Raw genomic sequence first — 17,919 nt, forward strand, 5'->3', positions numbered from 1 at the left:
ACAGCTGATTTAAAAGTAAGAGTTCCTATTTCTAAGGCAATCACACATTCTTGACCTTGGTTAAGTTGTTACACACACAATTTTTGATCCTTTGCGCAAAAAATGAGGCAGCTCTTCTGTAACCAGTCGAGGCAACCAGCCGCAGTTAAATGATTCGATAAAGATGACCTAAATTTATGGAGGAAATCATTGAAATAATGTTATAACTTAAAATGAAATTATTTTAATAGACTTTAAGAATACAGATTACTTATAGCTACCTTAATACAAAGTAAGTATAGTTATTATAAAAACTAAGTCCAGATGCTCAGACCAATTATAGAAGGACCTGTATCGCACTCATAGTCACTAACAAAATTGTCTGTCATTTTCTGAAGAAAACGAGCTTAGATTTTGTAAATATCTTATACTAAACTAGAAGTTTTTGCCCGTTTTTTACACCATTCAATTACACAAAAAGGTATTTTTACAGAGCCCTTTAACCGACGAACACGATTACAACTATTTAAGATCGATTCTATAGAGACAGTTTTTATAATCGCATTAGATCGTTGATCATATACTTGGACAGAAAAGTAACGTCTAGCGAGGCAGGTCCTTTACAATAATTGGTCTGAGTCCAGATGTTTATTCTTTGTCGATTATCCTTTAGCGATGGCAGTAGCTTGTCCCACGACGCCCACCGCTGGGCCAGCCTTTGCGATACTATTGCGAATTCTACGACCAAGTTTTTCCTGTAACCAAAATGAAATTATTTTTACAATAAAGTTACATTCTTAGAATCTGGCAACGGAGAACATTATTTAAATGCCACTAGCAGGTGCCGTGCGGATTCACCTGCGTGGTTCCCATTCCTGTAGGAATAGGGGATAAAATATATAGCCTATAGCACTCCCTGTTAACGTAAGCATTCCACTGGTGAAAGAATTCTTAAAATCGGATCAGTAGTTCCGAAGATTACCCCTTACAAAGAATTGTTACAAACTTACAAACTTTACCTCTTTATAAAATTAATATAGATCTAGATTAGTATACCTATATATTATTACACATAATATGCATATATATATATATATATATATATATATATATATATATATATATATATATAACATATTCAATTGAGCTTTCTAACATTATTTCTCGTAACAAATTATCCTCGCGACTTCGTTCGTCTGCTAGTTTGTTATAATTTATTAGTAATTCATAAGTCATGTAATTTCGTATTCACTATTTATTGCTAACTGACCCTTATAAGCCATAGAGTTACCTAGTGGATATTGCCCAGTTAACTTTACGGAATACGAAAAATGCGATAGTTATTGACTTGATGTTAATTATATTAGTTGCATCACATAGTCCAAGTTAGTGAACAGGTTAGCCAGCCAGTACTTCGGGGGCAGAATAACAACTAGCAACTAGCCGCTTTACAACCAGACCTGCAAGCTTATTCACTATATTTGACGTATGCTAGTTGGCATTGAGCATCTATGTAACAAATGTCATCCGGTGCCTAATTGTAGATATCTTATAGTAGGTAAATGACATTTGATAATAAATAGGTTGATAATAAAGACCAAAATAGTGAATAGGCGTGAATTTGCTTGTGGCCAGATTAGCGGCCATTACCAGCAGGGTAATGGCCGCTAATCTGGCCACAAGCAAACCGTAGTTTTTGCGACTACAGCCAACTTGTATTACCTAGTCGTCGCCGCATAGTGCGAGAGATCCCCTATAGTACAAAAATGTTATGCTTACGAATTTCCTGCAGGCCAATTCACTATCTTTGATGTACACGAAATTTAAATTCTATGTAAGAAATGTCATCCGGTGGATATCTTATAGTAGGTAGATGACATTTTGTCAATTGATTTTATGTTTATTTCTATAGGTTGATAAGACCGAAACAGTGAATAAGGCCTGCTGCTAATGGCCGCTAATCTGGCCACAATCAAACCGTAGTTTTAGCGACTACAGCCAACGACAGCCTTGGCCGCATAGTGTGAGAGGGCCCTTATAGTACAAAAATGTTATGCTTACGAATTTCTTGAAGCCCTTCCATCTTGGATTAGGCGCCGCGTTCACAGCGCACAGAACAACCATAACCGCAAACACGAACAAAAATATTCTAGAGAAGTTCATTTTACTATAACCAAAGCAAGAATATAATCAATTGCAAGAAAACTCATCTTTTTATACTGAGAAAACTGGATCATTTTAGAACAACGAATTCATCACATAATCCGCGTTTATTATGTGCTTTTGTTAGCACTAGAATTGCGTTGTTGAAACGTTTTCAGCGAATCCAAATTTAATTAATGTTTGGACATCAAACATGAAATAGGAAACATATTCATTTCTTTTAAAAGTCGTCGCACATTATAGCAATTACTGTCACTCATACCGCACGTAGCAGTTTTGACCTGTTAATTATTATGTATTATGCTAAAATGGCATAATACATAGTTAACAGGTCAAGGTAGACTTGGTCGCTGACTATGGGCCTCATTAGAAGGCTCAAAGTCACTCAGCGGGCGATGGAGCGAGCTATGCTTGGAGTTTCTCTGCATGATCAAATCAGGAATGAGGAGATTTGCAGACGAACCAAAATCACTGACATAGTTCAGCGAATTGCGAAGCTGAAGTGGCAGTGGGCAGGCCACATAGTTCGAAGAGCCGATGCACGTTGGGGTCCCAAGGTGCTGGAATGGCGACTCCGGACCGGAAAACGCAGTGTTGGTCGACCCCCCACTAGGTGGAGGGAGGATATCAAGCGGGTTGCAGGGACCCGCTGGATGCTGGCGGCTCAACATCGTTGTGCTTGGAGGTCCATGCAAGAGGCCTATGTCCAGCAGTGGACGTCTATCGGCTGATGAGGTAAGGTAGGGCATACTAAATTGCAGTACTATTTCTATTTTATATATTTACAAACATGTAAATTGAACTTGACTCTTTTTCTTTTATGGAGAATAGTAAAACATTTAATTTTTTTTCTCTCGTTTAATTATTAACATTTTTTTTAACATAATATATTATTGTCCTATTTAACAACCGTTTAAACAGAGTCGGGCTAGATACACAATTGACAACATTAGAACTGCACAGAGACATACTCGTATTATACTCTAGAATAGCACAAACGAGTAAGCTACTTATTAGAAATTCCTACGGCAATGGTAACACCCAGCGTAAAACCACGGTGAACAACTAGTTATTCCATGAAAATTGCCGAACATAAAACCTCCTCATAATCGTGTTAGAAGACAGATAATACATTACGTGCGGTATTTCTTACACCTGTTGCGGTTCATATCATAATGTGTGATCAGCATTATGATACAAACACTCTGCTTATCGCATAATATTATGGTTCAATTTTGTCTCTCGAAAATGTTTGTTTTAATTTAAAATATGTCCGTAGAAGATAGCAAAGATGCTATGAAACTATCGCTTGCTTACAACTTATTAACTCCAAGTTGGTTAGCTTAAGTTGATACTGTTTGGGGTGCCATTTATATTGTACTAGCTGATGCCGCGTGGTTTCACCGCGTGGTTCCCGTTCCCGTAGGAATACGGGGATAATATAGCCTATAGCCTTCCTCGATAAATGGGCTATCTAACACTGAAAGAATTTTTCAAATCGGACCAGTAGTTCTTGAAATTAGCGCGTTCAATCAAACAAACAAACTCTTCAGCTTTATAATATTAGTATAGATAACATCCCAGTCTGACTTAGTGCTTTATTACTTGGGCCAGTAAAAACAGGTACATCAGCAAATAATTTCTAGAAGAAATTATTTGGCGATCGTCATTATTAGTCGATCTAATGACTCGAGTAGGTAGGGACTTATACGTGTTCCTCTGACCTTCTCCAGGGGCGGGTGCAGTGGACGGCCTTAGGGGGAATACATAATAAGGTATTGCCCATAAATGACCACGCTGGGCATGCGGGTTGGTCATTCGCAGGGCTGGATTTTTCGTGCCAGTGTCGCTGTGCCATTTACAAAATCCAGCCAGTTACGAATGGTTATACCGCTATTAATCGGTCGCCAGAGCCTCGTCGGTTCATCTGCAGGGTGCACCACGAGCAGGTGAGGTTGGCACCTCGACTTGGTTGGAGGGAGACTGACTGGTACCCCATATAGACCGCGCTGCGTCAGCTAGTATATAATATAGGTTTAATGTAACAAAAGAAAACAAGGCATATGGATTTCCTTTTAGCTCGAATTCTGCTTAATCTTTTTTATAGCATAAACACATACGGAAAACTAATTAAACGTCCGCTTATCTATTTTCATTTGTTTGTATATTGTAAACATAAACCGAGCAAATACTTCATTCTTTGATTAAGTTTTCATCAGCCTATTTTTACAGCTCACAGGGCACTGAACTACCTCGTTGGTCCAGGGGTTAGTATTCGGTTCACAATATCCCGGGTTCGATGCTCTGTTGAGTTGGGAAATATTTAGCTTTTATTCTTCCAAATTCTCAGTCTTTATAACTCCAGTAAAGTTGAACTGCTTCATTGGTCCCATGGTAAGCTTCGACTACTTTTTTTATTTTGCAGTCGACTGCAGTCGGTAGGAGGATGAAAATCCACACCCCTTTATGTTTCTACACGACATCGTACCAGAACGCTAAATCGCTTGGCGGTATGTCTTTGTCGTTAGAGTAGTACCTAGCCACGGCCGAAGCCTCCCACCAGCCAGACCCGGGCCAAATTAAGAAAACCTCAATCGGCCCAGCCGGGAATCGAACCCAGGACCTCCGTCTTGTATATCTACTGCGCATACCACTGCGCTACGGAGACCGTCCAAAAAAAACGTCTTTGCCGGTAGGGTGGTAACTAGCCACAGAAGCCTCCCACCAGCCAGACCTGGACCAATTAAGAAAACCTTAATCGGCCCAGCTGGGGATCGTACCCAGGACCTCCGTCTTGTAAATCCACCGCGCCACGCAGGCCGTCAAAAAGAGAAAAAAAATTAAGAAAAATTTTCTTCTCCTTATTATATGAATGAATTTTTTTTTAATATTATTTTTTTATTTATTTTAATAGATTCATCAAAATATACTACAAAAATCCATATGTATATGTATTTTCAAAATCCGTGAAGAAACCTCGCGCGATCCGGCATATAGTACGTATTGACTTGGTCGTTCGGTCTTTTGCTGCGTTGCTTTTTTTCTCGCTTCGTAGGACGTACATGTCTCACTCCCTCGGGGCTCTAGAAAATGTAGAAGTCTAGACTTAATTTATTAAGCTTGATATATCTCGGAATATGAGTCAGAAAAAATACCTAAGAATACGTGATCAAAACATATGAATTTTCGTTCTTATATTTATAATGAAGTGCCTATTCACTCTTGTAAAGATACGTCCACGATGTTGGTAAGAAAAATAGAAACTGTAAGGACATTCCATACGTATGGATGTAAACTTATCAATGGCACTAAAGACTAAATGTTTTTCTTTCTTTATTTCTAACTAGCAGGCGCCCACGATTTCGTCCGCGTGGATATCAATTTTTCACAAATCTCGCGGGAACCATAGATTTTTTCGGGATTAAAAGTAGCCTATTTTGGATACAAATTTTAGCCAAATCGCCGCAAAATTGACAAAGTTTCATACAAACTTTCGCCCTCTATTTTATCCTCTTGGGGGTAGAATTGATCAAAATCCTTTCTTTCTACATCATAACATCTATCTGCATGCCAAATTTCAGCTCCATCCATCCAATGGTTTGGACTGTGCGTTGATAGATCACTATGTCAGTCAGTCAGTCAGTCAGTCAGTCAGTCAACCTTTGAGTTATATATATTTAAAAGTAAAATTATCAAAACTTATCGTAAACAAAAATTTATTATCAACTTTTTTGTTTAATATTAATATAGACAGTCCTCTTAAATAATGCCCACTCACATTTATAAATATGTATATTATGTCCTTGTAAAAATTCATTCAAGATTTAATATCAAATATTTGTTAGTCTTTACTTACTTGGTCTTTCCGATGCCCACTTCTTTTGATATTATTGATCTTCTTCTGTAAATTTGCTAACTTTTGATGATAATACCTCCTTCTCTCACTGCTAAGCGGATAATAGTCGTCACCTTCTAGTCTTGAATGACGACTCATTATATTCCTCCCAACGTTTTCTCTAACGTCGTACGTATTTCGTAATTTCCTTTCTTCTAAATTTTCATCAATTCCACGCAAAAAACTCTTTTTATCATTATAATAATTATTTTTATTGTACACTCTATCTACTTTATTTTCGTAGTTGTTGAGAGAATTGTAACTATTTTCAAAGTCACGGTAATTGTGTTTAGGCTTATTGAAATTAAAATCATAATTGTCCGCATTAATAAATTCACTGTCCCTATTAATAGATTGATTAGTTGAATCTCTGTTCCGTAATTTAAGTTTTTGTTCAACTATATTTAATTTACCAACAAGAGTTCCGTATATTTTACGGATTTTCTCGTCAAAAAGTCCTTTTTCGTGTGTATTTAAATCAATTCTTTTTACTTCTTCTTCCAGTTTATCTAACAGAGACATGAGTTTTATATCACTTTCTGTGACTGGTTGTGTGGTAGAATAGTTGAGATCAACGGTAGTTGAATTGAAATTATGATTTTCATGTATAGTATTTTCTTTTAACTTCTGGATAGTACTACTTTTCAATGTAACTGGTCCATGAGCAATATCCCCACCACTATTTATATCTACAATAATAGTCTTTCCGTTTCTCTTTTCGTCTAAATACTTTGATACTATCTCTTGAACTTTTGTGAAATCTTTTCTAGGTTTTACATCATTTTGGATTTCCTTTGTTTGAGGTATAAGATTCATTTTCAATTGTTTTCGTTTAATTGGTAACTCAAAAATTCCTGCCTTGGAAAATATACTCTGTTTTTGCCTTGAAAAGTGCCTCTGCAAATTGCAATTATATGTATATTCTGAAATCGTCTATACAGTTATTATACAAAAGGGCTGTATGATAAAACTTAAGATACCTTGAATATAAAGACAAACATAATGAAATGGAAAGCAATGAGTTTAGCTGGCCTATTCACTATTGTGGTCTTTATAAAATGAACCTATTCAAATGAACATTAATTGCCAATTGTCATCTACCTAACTGTATGATAACCACCAGTAGGCACCGGATGACATTTGTTACATAGAACATCAATTTCGTATGTCAACTAGCGTACGTCAAAGATTAACCTGCAGGTTGGAGTAGAGTAGTGGATTAGTCTGAATACACATGACCGGCAAACTTCAGTTGGAAGAAGGCATTCAGTGCTGATGAGAAGGGAAATTTCAAGGCAATGGACCAAATCAATAATGATTGCGAAGACTATGCTACACTGAAGAATTGGAAGAATCATCATCAATTATCATTATTAGCCGATGGACGTCCATTGCTGGACATAGGCCTAGGACTTCCAAACAAAACGGTCTCGAGCCGCCAGCATCCAGCGGCACCCTGCAACCCGCTTGATGTCTTCGGTCCACCTAGTGGGGAATCGACCAACACTGCGCTTTCCGGTGCGGGGTCGCCATTCCAACACCTTGGGACCCCAACGTCAATCGGCTCTTCGAACTATGTAGCCTGCCCATTGCCACTTCAGCTTCGCGACTCACTGAGCTATATCAGTGACTTTAGTTCGTCTGCGGATCTGCTCATTTCTGATTCGATCACGTAGAGAAACCCCAAGCATAGCTCGTTCCATCACCCGCTGAATGACTTAGAGCCTTCTAATAAGACCCATAGTTAGCGACCAAGTCTCGGATCCGTAGGTCATCACTGGCAACACGCACTGTTCGAAGACTTTCGTCTTTAGGCACTGAGGAATTGGAAGAATAAAACAAAGTTAATAAGAATTTCAGCTTAACTTACTATTTAAAGTACTTGACAATATCTTTAATTTATACTTACTCTAGCGTGTGAACTACCCGGGGCATGCGTAGTATTGTTTACAAGTGACATTTCGGGCTCCTTAATAAAATATCGACTTTTAACATCAGTTGGAAATCTTCTAGTCAAATCACTAAAATGTTAAAAAAAAATATGAGATGGCGTTTATTTTAAGACGTATATTTATTATGGCGATTATTTTAAGACGTATGTATATTGATTAAAAATTTATACCTAGATGGGGAAATTGAAGCATCTTCCACAGTGAAAATTGGCAGCACTACAACTGATGGTTTGCATTGATCCTTGTCCTTACATGCTGAAATGGTATTAGAAAATTAGTAAAAACTAAAAGAAAAGAACGAAGAAAAGCTGTCTCAGTTTTAAGTGAACCTGGGTACCTGGGATATATATGCGAAACTCCAAATATGATCTGCTCCAGCTTATTATCCAAGAAAAGATGAAGGGAAAACGAAGGCCTGGCTCAAAAACTTACACCAATGATTCAATACGAGTAGCTATTAGATCAACGTTTCGAGCAGCAGTGAATAAAGTAAAATTAGCTTTAATTATTGCTAACCTCCGATAGGAGATGGCACTTCACAACACGACACTCGATGACACAGAAAAAGAAGTTACGATAAACTGCTACGTTTTTTCAGTGTTACGAATAAGAGTTGAGTTTTTCTGCACTACATCCCTTGTCTCACTACTTTCGTGCCTCTGACTCAGACATATGCACAAATTTTTACACAGAGTGACAACAAGAGTAGGCATTTATATGATTATCTGGAAAAGTTAGTTGTTACTGGCAAGGTAGAAAAAAGGCCTCGGAGCGCAGCCCATTGCGTTTGATTTTCAATTGGTCACTCCAGAGTATGGTCGAGATCTTCGCGTTTCATACTTACATTGAACTCACAATTGGTTTAAAAGTTTATATTATTAAAGGCAAGCAGAAAGGCGCCATAATTGGATCTCGCTCCATCTAAAATTTACTTTGGTCCAGCGCTGCGGAGGGGGATATGACCATCCTAGATTATTCTAATAGAACTTACGCATCTTTCTGCCGCTCTCATAACAGAGACAATCCTCATCCTCATCGTAACCTAAGGGACAACCGCACCGCACCGTGTAACCAGGTTGCGTTGGTGGTTCCACCGTAAATATCGGTTTTTTGGGGCGCGAAGAAAAATTACAGACGATCTGAATGCACTGAAAAAAAAAAGAAAAATTAACACAAAAATATCATTCAAAATAAACCAGTAAGTGGCACAATTAGTACGCCTTTCTGTCTAACGGTCAATTTCTTCATCGCAAGTAACAGTCAAAGTAACATAATAAATCAAAAGTGACGGTCTTATTCACTGAAAAATAAAGTCTTCTTTACTACTTACTACTTTTACTGTTACTTTAGTTTTACATGAAGAAACTGGCTGTTAGAGTTTGATATTTGTTCCTTTTGCTGTGGAGACCGTTTGGCCATCGAGTAGTAGAGCCAAAGAAACCTCTGAATTGTTTCTGCGTGGCTAGTTGCCTCGACTGAAGACAGGCTTGCTCATTTTTGCGCAAAAGATCAGCCTGACTGACCAACGCGAAAATACAGTATTCTTGTCACCATTCCACGTGGACATTTTTATATAATTAATTAGGATATTGCAGTGCGTTAGAGTAAGTTTCCTAATGTATTCTTTCTCTTGGAAAAAGAAACTTGGAAAAAGCAGAGCGTGGTAGAGTTTTTTGTGACCTTTCTGATTGTGTACATGTTACGTAAATTAATATCCTAATAGACTAATAATAATCAATAATAACCTATAAAAATAATCTTATTATCTTTTTATTTTTTTAAATACAGACTCGAATTGGAACCTTCTCCTTTTTTTGAAGTCAGTTAAAAATATTTACCTTGAATTTTTATTCCATACAGGTAAAGGGATATTTTAGAGCCGTGATAGTCCAATGAATATCACCTCGGCCGATTCCGGAGGGTGTGGGTTCGAAACCGGTCCGGGACATGCACCTCCAACTTTTCAGTTGTGTGCATTTAAAGAAACTAAATATTACATGTCTCAAACGGTGAAGGAAAACATCGCGAGGAAACCTGCATACCAGAGAATTTTCTTAATTCTCTGCGTGTGTGAAGTCTGAAAATTCGCATTGGGCCAACGTGGTGGACTATTGGCCTAATCCCTCTCATTCTGAGAGGAGACTCGAGCTCAGCAGTGAGCTATATTCAGCTCACTGCTGGGTTGATAACGAAAAATACTTAAAAACATAAGAGGCCATTTTTCTTAAATAATATTGAAAATCACTGATGCCTCTGTGTCTCTCTACTCGAGAATGTATTACTTCTTGAATTTGTATTTGGAATGGCTGCATTACTGACGTACTATCTGCCTATTATCTTTAATCTGTGGTAAAATTAAAAACTTGCAAATTAAAAAAAAATAGGTACTTAACATTAAAAATCAAATGCGCCAAATTATCCTTGTAAGCGTATTCTTTGTAAACGGATATACCGCAGCCGACGTGTGTGAGTGGTCCAAACGCCAAGTTCGAAAACTTATTCCTATTTAATTCAGGAACCCTGAAAAACATTATTTTATGGCTGACAGGGGCTTTTCTTTTAGAACCATGTACACAAGAGATGTTATAGTGCCAAGTTTTGACGGCCTCCGTGGCGCAGTGGTATGCGCGGTGGATTTACAAGACTGAGGTCCTGGGTTCGATCCAGGCTGGGCCGATTGAGGCTTTCTTGATTGGGAGGCTTCGGCCGTGGCTAGTTACCACTACCTACAAAGACGTACCGCCAAGCGATTTAGCGTTTCGGTACGATGTCGTGTAGAAACCGAAAGGAGTGTGGATTTCATCCTAATCTTAACAAGTTAGCCCGCTTCCATGTTATTAGATTGCACTTACTACGATAAAGGCTAAGCCCTCATTAACGCGAGAGTATTTTTACCGGACATTAAAAAGCGTCTAAAACTCTACCGACGACCGCAATCAGTCAGTCAGTCAGCGACTTCTCGGCGGAAGCCAACTAGAGTCGACTGCAGTCGGCGACGTCTCGGCGGCAAGGCGGCGGTCGACGGCGATCGCCCACTGCAATCGACTCCCGTTAGCTGCCGCCGAGACGTCGCCGACTGCAGTCGATCGTCGGTAGAGTTGCCGGTTATGTAAATGAACACTTAGACTTAAAATAATTGTAATATATTTACGATCTATTGAATTCCTTGACATCATCAGCAGTGATCTCTTCCTTCATACTCCACCACGCCTTCATCACAGATCGAAGAGCGTACTTCACCTTCTGCGGTGTCAGTACTGTGTCGTTGAAGTCAGCTCTGTGTACTGGCATCCAATCGTCCAATGAGAAACGAGTAATGCCTAGCGCTTGACCGGCACTGGGAAACCTTTCTGAAAGATATAGAGACAGGTGTCAACCAAATTAGAGTGCAAAGCCGCTTGACGTAAAAATTGGCAGGGAGGTAGTTTATAATTAGTACAAATCCGCTATCGCATCCGAAAGACGCATGACGGCCTCCGTGGCGCAGTGGTATGCGCGGTGGATTTACAAGACGGAGGTCCTGGGTTCGATCCCCGGCTGGGCAGATTGAGATTTTCTTAATTTGTCCAGGTCTGGCTGGTGGGAGGCTTCGGCCGTGGCTAGTTACCACCCTACCGGCAAAGACGTACCGCCAAGCGATTTAGCGTTCCGGTACGATGCCGTGTAGAAACCGAAAGGGGTGTGGATTTTCATCCTCCTCCTTGACAAGTTAGCCCGCTTCTATCTTAGACTGCATCATCACTTACCATCAGGTGAGATTGTAGTCAAGGGCTAACTTGTAAAGAATAAAAAAAAATCAAAAAAAAAAAAAAAATAAAAAAAAAGACGTGATAGCCCAGTTGAACTCTGGTGTCAACCAAATTAGAGTGCAAAGCCGCTTGACGTAAAAATTGGCAGGGAGGTAGTTTATAATTAGTACAAATCCGCTATCGCATCCGAAAGACGTAATAGCCCAGTTGGACCTCTGCCTTTGATTCAGAGATCCAATGAGAAACGAGTAATTCCTAGCGCTTGTGAAACCTTTCTGAAAGATATAGAGTCAGGTGTCAACCAAATTAAAGTGCACCGGCGTAAATCTCAAAAGCCGCTTGATGTAAAAATTGGCAGGGAGGTAGTTTATAATTAGTAGAAATCCGCTATCGCATCCGAAAGACGTGATAGCCCAGTTGACATGACCTCTGCCATTCTATGCCTATGAGTATGACATTCTCTGTCTATGACATTCGGAGAGCGTAGGTTCGAATCAGGTCAGAGGCATGCAACTCCAACTTTTCAGTTGTGTGCATTTTAAGAAATTAAACATCACGTGTCTCAAACGGTGAAGGAAAAACATCGTGAGGACCTACATTATTTGAGAATTTTCGCAATTATTTACATATGTAAAGTCTGCCAATCCGCATTTGGCCTGCGTGGTGGACTAGGTGGACCCCTCTCATTCTGAGAGGAGACTCGTGCTCAACAGTGAGCTGAGTGCGGATTGTTAATGATGATGATAACAAAATAAATATTTTGAAATATTTCGCATTTTTTCTGGTCCTGGGTATGATCCCCAGCTGGGCAGTTTGAGATTTTCTTAATTGATCCAGGTCTGGTTGGTGGAAGGCTTCGGCCGTGGCTAGTTACCACCCTACCGGCAAAGACGTACCGCCAAGCGATTTAGCGTGTGGATTTCCATCTTAGACTGCATCATCACTTACCATCAGGTGAGATTGTAGTCAAGAGCTAACTTGTAAAGAATAAAAAAAAAAAATGTTAACTCACTACTCGATCTACACAGATCCAAACGTAAAATGCATTGGTTGGCCCACACTTGCGCGAACGTCGCCAACTCTTCGTCCCAAGACTAAAAAAGGTAACATCAATAAAAAATTATATTTTATATATTAATAAATTGGGAATACTTAGATCTTTCTATGACTACAAAGCAAATAGCAAAGGGATACCTACGTCTCTAGAACAAATCTGTCATATACATAGAAACGTAGATTGAGTAATAACTAGATATAGAAGGCATCCATAAAAAAATACCCCAAAATAAACTTATGTGTGGACTCTGAAAGAATCGACCCAACACGATTATTTCATATAATGTTTTTTTTAGCAACAACGAAGGTCCAAACAAGAATAAACGTATTGTAAGTACGAAATAACAACCATTTACGAATTTACAAAAATATACAAATAAATAAGCAGTAAAACTGAAAATATTCACTGTAATATTTTGGGATGTTAAAATTGTGTAATAGACTAGAGAGAGGCATAGGTACCTCATTTTATGAAGATTTACTTTGTCTGCCTATGGTAATTGCAGTAATCATCCATAGCTAATTAGGGTAATCAAGTTTGGACCGTGATGGCCTTAGATAGTGGTAATATCAGGGGTTCCGAACCTCGATCACCCACAAATGGCTATCGTACTTACCTTATGGTACGAGTAGAAGATAATGCTGACAAACTTTCAACCTTCATAAAATAAGATACGTAAGGCCTTCGTATGCTCTCATTCAATTTGACTTACAACACATTCACGCCAACAGTTGTCTATTTACTTATCTGTCTACGCAAATAAAATGTACATACCACTCTATGTATACCGTAACCTTTGGGAAGAAGCAGCCCATCCTTAGCTTTCACTAGTCCATTTGCAATCCTACTCCTAATTCTAGAAAAAAAAAGTAGAACATAGGCAACGGTCATATTTGCGAAAATTCAATCGTTGCAATGTGACTTTACAGTTTAGAATTTTAGATCTAATTTTTAAATAAACTATGCGATGGTGATAACAAAAATAATAATTATAGCTAGTTTGTTGTACAATTCTCAGACTTAATGCGTTTGGTTTTTTTATTTTTCAAAAGTTAGCCCTTCACTTGAATCTCACCTGATGGTAAGTGATGATGTAATCTAAGATTTATCTTATATCTTATCTATCCGTGTTGGCTAGTCACACTATCACACTAATATTATAAAGGCGAAAGTTTGTGTGTAAGTGTGTAAGTATGTTTGTTCCTCTTTTACGCTGTGGCTACTGAAGCGAAATTTTGCGAAAATTTGGCTGAAATTTGGAATGGAAATTGATTTTACTCTGGATTAGCACATAGGTTACCTTTCATCCCGGAAAAATGCATGGTTCCCGCGGGATTTGTGAAAAACTGAATTCCACGCGGACGAAGTCCGCTAGTAATTAATAAACATATTTCTATACGGCTAACTTCAGAATTCAGTATCATAAAAACAGACTCTCTAAACCTTACTATGTACTACCAAAGGCGAATCGTCTTTCGAAAATCGAATATCGTTCTAAATAGAATACCTAAACCACATAATTTACATTGTACAAAGGATGCTAAAGTTAAGAAATCATTAAAATTACCTATTAATGATGCTCAGTATCATTTGAGCATAGTCGGCAGTAATTGTAATGTTCGTTAAAAAATCGTAACAGGCGGGTCCCATTATTCTGCCCTGTAATGAAAACTGTTCTATACCACCATTTTATCGGCCTACTATGGGGTCTGGCCTAATCCTACTAATATTATACACGCGAAAGTTTGTATGGATGTATGTTTGTTACTCTTTAACGCCGCTACTACTGAAAATAGCCAAATCGCTACTTTGAGACTTCCGGGTCCATCGAATGGTAGAGAGAAAAAAACTACTTTGTATCCCAAAAAATCCATGGATTCCCGAGATTTGCGAAAACCTGATGATTTTGATGGTATAAATGTTTGTTACTTTTTCACGCCTCAGCTACTGAACCGAATCACCTAAAATTTGAAGTAGCGATAGATTATATTCTGGATTAACACATAGGCTACTTTTTATCCCGGAAAAATCCATGGAACCCGAGGGATTAGTGAAAAACTAAACCCACGCGGACGAAGTTGCCGACGTCCGCTAGTGAGTAATTTTACATTCATTATTGACCATTACGCATACGTGATAGCCCAGGTGACCTCTGCCTTCGATGCGGAGAGTGTAGGTTCGATTCCGCTCCGGAGCATATCGGAGAAGTGAAGTCGGCCACTCCGCATTGGGCAAGCGTGGTGAACTAGACCCCTCTCATTCTGAGAGGAAACTCGTGCTCAATGGTGAGCCTAATTTTTTGTTATTATTTCTTAAATAAAATAGGTTTACCACGGGACCAACGAAGCAATTTATTAAACTTACTGAATTATAAACACACATAACGTGCGATCCTTCAGCACATTCTCCTATTCTAGGACAATAGTCGGATATGTTGAGTCCTTTTTGAGTGTGTATGTCTATAACTTGAGAACATTTTGCGCCACATATTAACAATGCCACAGCTAATATTCGAATCTGAAAATAGAAGTACAATAATAGCGCCTGATGAAATATTACGGCAATGTATGCTGACGGTGAAATTGCTATGTAAAAATGGTAGGCGTAATAAACAGCCAGTACATTATATAAGTTATACCTGTAGACCCTCACAGCTTCGCCAGCGTGTAAACCCTTAACTGTAACAAGTTTTATCATACTACACTTAAAAAACTTATTTTCGAATCACTCTTTGTCTATTGTCTAAAACCAGCAACCGTGTTAAAATCCGTTACATAGTCTAAAAGGAAAATGGTTTTGTCTATACATATAATTATGAGGTAAAGTTTGTGAGTTTGTAGTTAAGGGGCTATCTCTGAATCTACAAAACCGATTTTGAATGTTCTTGTACCAATAGAAAGCGACGTATATTTAACCCTGTATCTATTCCCATGAGAATGGGAAGTACGTTGGTTGGTGGTTGGGTTAGCTAATAGATACTATACTTATAGAAATGGTGTTATTGTAGCTTGGCAAATTCGTCCGTAACACTCCCTATGGTCCGCGGGGGCCGGAAGGTGGGTAGCTATGACAGATAAACCCACAACTGATGCACCCCACTTCCAGCCTCTGCCCAGCGCGCACGACTTCACATCCGCGCAATACTTTTCTCCCCGTCGCCCGCATAACACAGGAGTTTAATAAACGAACTTGCAAAGCTTCAGGAGTTTAATTTTAATAAAATGAAGCATGTATACTAACCTTATAAAGCATTATACATCATTCCTTAGTAAATTTTATTTTGTTTTTTAAATTAATATTCTAACCATAATTTAATAAAAATTCAAATTATTGATTTCTTATTATTTAGAAAAACCTTTTTTCTACACAACCCATTAATTATAATTAATTATTACCAAATAATATAAAAATCACTACAGTACAAATAATCGTTTGAATTAATTTGGCCAACCAACCGAATGCACCCACGCATAACTGAAATTATTTTCAAAACACCTTTGTTTAGTATTTTGAGGAAATAAGTCATAAAACTTAGAGTCACGCAGTAACTAAACGCGTGAAACCTTTATTGCTTCATTAAGTAGTGAATTACTTCATTAGACAGCTGAATGTGTATTAAAACTAGCGATATATACTTTAATCTTGAGTTTAAAACTCTTGTTAGTACAGTATTATACTTTTAAGGGATTTATTTCTGTCATTCTGGATCCATTCTTTATTCTTTGGGTTTACCTTTTAAGGCGGTTAGAAACTTTATGAATAACTAGCGATATATACTTTAATCTTGTGTTTAAAACTCTTGTTAGTACAGTATTATACTTTTAAGGGATTTATTTCAGTCATTCTGGATCCATTCTTTATTCTTTGGGTTTACCTTTTAAGGCGGTTAGAAACTTTATGAATAACTAACGATATATACTTTAATCTTGTGTTTAAAACTTTTGTTAGTACAGTATTATACTTTTAAGGGATTTATTTGTTATTCTGGATCCATTCTTTATTCTTTGGGTTTACCTTTTAAGGCGGTTAGAAACTTTATGAATAACTAGCGATATATACTTTAATCTTGTGTTTAAAACTTTTGTTAGTACAGTATTATACTTTTAAGGGATTTATTTGTTATTCTGGATCCATTCTTTATTCTTTGGGTTTACCTTTTAAGGCGGTTAGAAACTTTATGAATAACTAGCGATATATACTTTAATCTTGTGTTTAAAACTCTTGTTAGTACAGTATTATACTTTTAAGGGATTTATTTCAGTCATTTTGGATCCATTCTTTATTCTTTGGGTTTACCTTTTAAGGCGGTTAGAAACTTTATGAATAACTAGCGATATATACTTTAATCTTGTGTTTAAAACTCTTGTTAGTACAGTATTATACTTTTAAGGGATTTATTTCTGTCATTCTGGATCCATTCTTTATTCTTTGGGTTTACCTTTTAAGGCGGTTAGAAACTTTATGAATACTTTAAGAAAATAAAAAGTTTATGTAACTTTGTTACATAAACGGCATACTCTTTATCTCAATTGGAGCACGTAATAAGTTTTTATAGCTAAAATAAAAAGATGATGAAGGATGCTAACAGTCGGTTTGCTGAGTCGTTACATGTTTTACGATATATTTTCAGCGGAAATTCGTTTGCATTCAGTACGTCAAAAACAGGGACGCAATTTACGAGATACCCGTCATATTTGTGTAACTTCCGGAGTTGTAAAGGCAATTCGAAATGTAATAAAGGAGATGGTCCAAAATTATATGGAGCCCAGGATCAGTCATTGTACCCTGGCGAAAATATTTTTTTTAACTATTTTTGATTACACAAATCTACGAATTTACTTTAATTCTTTCGAAATAATATTCATTCTGTCCCAAGAAATGCACATTATGGGTAATAATGGCGGATTGATGACGTCTTCAATGCAGTAGTCGATTTGACGTTTGCTGTCAATTGTCATGTCATAGTTGCTTTAAGGGCGCAATCTTGATATAACTCAAAAACTTGGGTTTTAATTTTATTTATTTCTTTTTGTTTAGTTAGATTTATTCATCTATTTAGATTTTAATAAAATCCTTGTATTCTTAAAATTTTAATGATACAGGGTACAAAAGTGGACCTGAAAT

General features: G+C 37.6%; 2 protein-coding genes across 2 annotated transcripts in view; both read right to left on the bottom strand.

The window, feature by feature from the left end:
• Nucleotides 1-17,919, bottom strand: part of LOC128199462 (uncharacterized) — a 480,879-nt gene that overhangs the window by 44,254 nt on the left and 418,706 nt on the right. The window lies entirely within an intron of this gene.
• LOC112055360 (uncharacterized) lies at nt 642-16,047 on the bottom strand. Its single transcript, XM_052888888.1, has 11 exons — nt 16,036-16,047; nt 15,160-15,312; nt 14,363-14,454; nt 13,570-13,651; nt 12,751-12,832; nt 11,141-11,339; nt 10,383-10,509; nt 8,981-9,137; nt 8,160-8,244; nt 5,999-6,920; nt 642-734 (listed from the first exon to the last, which is right to left on the bottom strand). The coding sequence occupies exons 1-11, from the start codon at nt 16,045-16,047 to the stop codon at nt 642-644; spliced, it is 2,004 nt and encodes a 667-aa protein (XP_052744848.1).

The sequence above is a fragment of the Bicyclus anynana genome, chromosome 24, assembly GCF_947172395.1.
Source record: "Bicyclus anynana chromosome 24, ilBicAnyn1.1, whole genome shotgun sequence".
Taxonomy (NCBI): domain Eukaryota; kingdom Metazoa; phylum Arthropoda; class Insecta; order Lepidoptera; family Nymphalidae; genus Bicyclus; species Bicyclus anynana.